The 3,299-nt window shown below is 42.0% G+C and overlaps 1 protein-coding gene across 1 annotated transcript; it reads right to left on the reverse strand.

Annotated features, from left to right (window-relative positions):
- Positions 1-522: 522 nt before the first annotated feature.
- Positions 523-2,861, reverse strand: cd40lg (CD40 ligand). Its single transcript, XM_041857842.1, has 5 exons — positions 2,580-2,861; positions 1,689-1,823; positions 1,547-1,568; positions 1,322-1,405; positions 523-1,197 (listed from the first exon to the last, which is right to left on the reverse strand). Exons 1-5 carry the CDS (start codon positions 2,760-2,762, stop codon positions 830-832), a joined length of 792 nt encoding a protein of 263 aa, XP_041713776.1. The 5' UTR covers positions 2,763-2,861; the 3' UTR covers positions 523-829.
- Positions 2,862-3,299: the final 438 nt, after the last annotated feature.

Below are 3,299 nucleotides of genomic sequence, written 5' to 3' on the forward strand. Positions count from 1 at the left end.
GTGAAGAACCTCTTCCACACATGAAATGCACTGATCTATTTCCAGTCTGTGGTTTTCCTGCACAGATCTTGCTGTGTTGCATAGTTCTGGAAGGTCACTGTATTACATTTGATGTGAGGGGATGCAACAGGGCTGCAGAAGGTTTGAGTGCAAGGCTGCAACTTGGTTTCATAAGATGTGTGGCTCTGTGGGGCACTGTAATGCCTCCTTATAAAGTGCATGACCTTTGAAACGTCTGTGGTGATGACTCATGCTCTTGATCAGCCTATTTGGTGTTGTTCTAGAGCCAAACAACCAACCTTTAGTTTGATCATTACACTTAGCAACCCACAAAACTGCAGGTAGATGGGGGGCTTGTGAGATTAAAGGTTTCACAGGTTGCATCAGTTCCGACCACCAAGCACTGAGCCGACACTGTATGCGGTAAACCAAGTGGAAACTTAGCACAGAGATATACGGTTATATTTAGTTAAATAATCAAGAACGTTTTCAATAAAAAATAATTTATTAACTATACCGACCATACGTCACAATAAATACACAGTCATTGCCATATTCCTAGAAATTAATATCTAACATTGTAGGGGCTGGGATAGTAGGCTATCCAATCAACAGCAATAAGTTACAGTTACAGGGATTCATGGGTTTCACTGTGGGCTTGGTAAAAAGATTCACATTTTCAAATTGGTGTAGTCCATGTGTAGATCCATTTAGCAGATTTGATTTCAGTCCTGTCCCACTCCAACCACACGCATGGCCTTGATTTAATTAATCGCTCCAAATACAGTCATAATCCATACTGTATGTAATGTCCATTCTGATGACCAGCCTACAGTTTGTACAATCCAAAGGTGGTAGTCCCCTCCTCATAGTTGACTAGGCTGGGGTCCGTCACCCACACACTAAGCTGATCGTCTGGCTCCAGACTGAACACTCCTCCCTGGAAAGCCGTACACACGTCTGTATGATCCTGGTCCCCCAGGCTGCAGTAGGCTGTCATCAGGTCTTTCTCCTCTCCCGTCTCCCCCTTCCTCAGCTTCACTCGGCTGGCCAGAGGGGTTTTGGGGTGCCATTTGGAGAAGGCCACCTGGGAGTAGATGTTGTAGTCTCCAGGCTGCAGCACCTTCAGCCAGCTGGACATGTAGTACTGGACGTTCCTCCGCACTGAGTGGCCTATGTTCCACTCCAGATACTTTGCTGTTCAAGCAGACAATGTATATTTTTAAGTGCATTTTAAAAACTTATACTGAAACTTATATCTTGAATTGAGGCTACAATTATATGAAAAAAAAGAATGATAGTAATAAGTAACATCTCTTACTTGGGGGCGTACTAGAAACAGGTTGCTTGACTATCATGCGTGCCATGGCTCCATACGAGGGCACACCCCCAGTGAGTTTGGCAGCTGAAACAGAACAGACAAACAGTCAGTCTTCAACCTCTCAGAATTGGAGGTTCTCTGCTGACAGAAGGTGAGCTTGGTAGAGTAGCAAGTAAAGTAAAGAAACGTATACATACGTAGATGCTATAAAATATTTGAACATACCTCTTCCTTCCTCTTGTGAGACCTTGAGAGGAGAGCACAGCATTGCTTAATCATATGTTAATACTGCATGCTTTTTCTACCACAAATTTACTCATGAAACCTCTCAGATATATTTATTTGAGTTTCAGGAACCTCTGCCTACCATTGCCAGGATGTTTTTGTATTTCTCCACAAGCTTCTTGCAGTCCAGCACTGACTGGCTGTCTTTCTCACACTCTTCAAGTCTTCTCAGGACGATCATGTCATCCAGGTACTTGCGTTCAAGGTCCTCGTGATACTGAGTCCAAACGAAACAGAAATAAACGTTAACTCTATGCTATCTAACTTTATCTTAATATTGGTACTGCTTAAGGATGATCCTATTTCAAGTTCACATCAGGACAAACTTATGAAACATGTTACGACTAAGCATTTGTTGTGCATGTGCTGTTTCTAAATGTATCTGTTGAAGGTTTATTCTGATCATGGAAAGTTTCCTGATAGACCCATTTCAATTGTTTTATAACTGAGGTTCAGTATTTCCTGTGCTTGAAGAATAGGCCTAGGTTGTCACTGAAATATTTTTTATGTTGAAAAGATGCTCTTCATTAAACCCCATCGCTCTTTGAAGAGTGCTGCTCCATGAGGTCTTTCTCACGTATAGTTGACGGGTGTCAAAGTAAACAATATCTCACTCTGTAGGAGAGCCCAGGATAGATTTCAGCTATAACATAGGTATTATACATATAACTAAATTAATAAAGTTATATCATTCCCACTTTAAGACTTTACACACATATTCTTGATAATATTTTAAAATGAAACTTTTTAGGAAAATAGACCTACTGTCTTTATAATGTATTATTTTTTCAATAACTACCGTGAAACATGTTATTCTCAAATAGGGTGCATAACAAAAATAGAATTGTGTCCAAGATCTATGATAGTTCTGAACTTGGCACTAAAAACTTTGCCCAACACCGATGAACCTGAAAGTTATACCCACCCTCAGACATAACCGTATCTATATATTTAAAGAGAGGTGAGTCCTTACCTCGTTGTCCGTGTGGTACAGGTAGGCAAATCCCCCCAGTAGCAGCACCATTTGCAGCACTATCATGCCAATGAGGAACCTGAGGAGAGGTTTGCTGTGGCCTGGTCCTGGTGCCGACATGACAGAGCCTAGCCGTGGGGGAATAGGTGGTGGAGGCATGCTGGTCTGGTACGTGTTGATCATGGTGTTGCAGAGGGATCTAGATACAGAGAGAAGAGATCTGAATGCCTTCACACACCATACACATCTGAACAGCTACCGTCGGCTGTCACTAGCTACCGTATTTTTCTGAGGCCACTTCCTGGAAGCGCTCAACTTTAAGATGTGTGTGCGTGTGTGTGTGTGTGTGTGTGTGTGTGTGTGTGTGTCTGAATGCATGTCTATGTGTATGTACAGTGTGTATGGCTTGAAGGCATCAACCCCTCCAAAAAATCTAATTTTACTCTTCACATGCTTCGTAAACAACAGATAGACTAACAGTGAAATGCTTACTTACCAACAATGCAGAGAGAGAAGACAACAACCCCAGACAACCCCGTTTTACATTTAGTGTTGATTCCTTGACCTTTCACCTGTTGGTTTCTCATGTCCAGGTTTCCCCAAGGATTGATTCCAAACAGTTCCCTTCTTGAAGTGGTTGGTGTGTGCTATGATAACAGCATATCAGAAATGCCCATGAAAATCACACAAAGAATTGTTTGAATGTTGCGCAATCAATCA

Source organism: Coregonus clupeaformis, chromosome 3 (genome assembly GCF_020615455.1).
Source record: "Coregonus clupeaformis isolate EN_2021a chromosome 3, ASM2061545v1, whole genome shotgun sequence".
Lineage (NCBI taxonomy): Eukaryota > Metazoa > Chordata > Actinopteri > Salmoniformes > Salmonidae > Coregonus > Coregonus clupeaformis.

What these genes read in the sequence shown, in the direction of transcription:
- cd40lg (XM_041857842.1), bottom strand. Translation starts at nt 2,762, where the DNA reads ATGATCAACACGTACCAGACCAGCATGCCTCCACCACCTATTCCCCCA. An exon ending in ACAAAAACATCCTGGCAATG is followed by an intron (nt 1,569 to 1,688) that starts GTAGGCAGAGGT and finishes TCTCCTCTCAAG; the next exon opens with GTCTCACAAGAGGAAGGAAG. An exon ending in TGTTTCTAGTACGCCCCCAA is followed by an intron (nt 1,198 to 1,321) that starts GTAAGAGATGTT and finishes CTGCTTGAACAG; the next exon opens with CAAAGTATCTGGAGTGGAAC.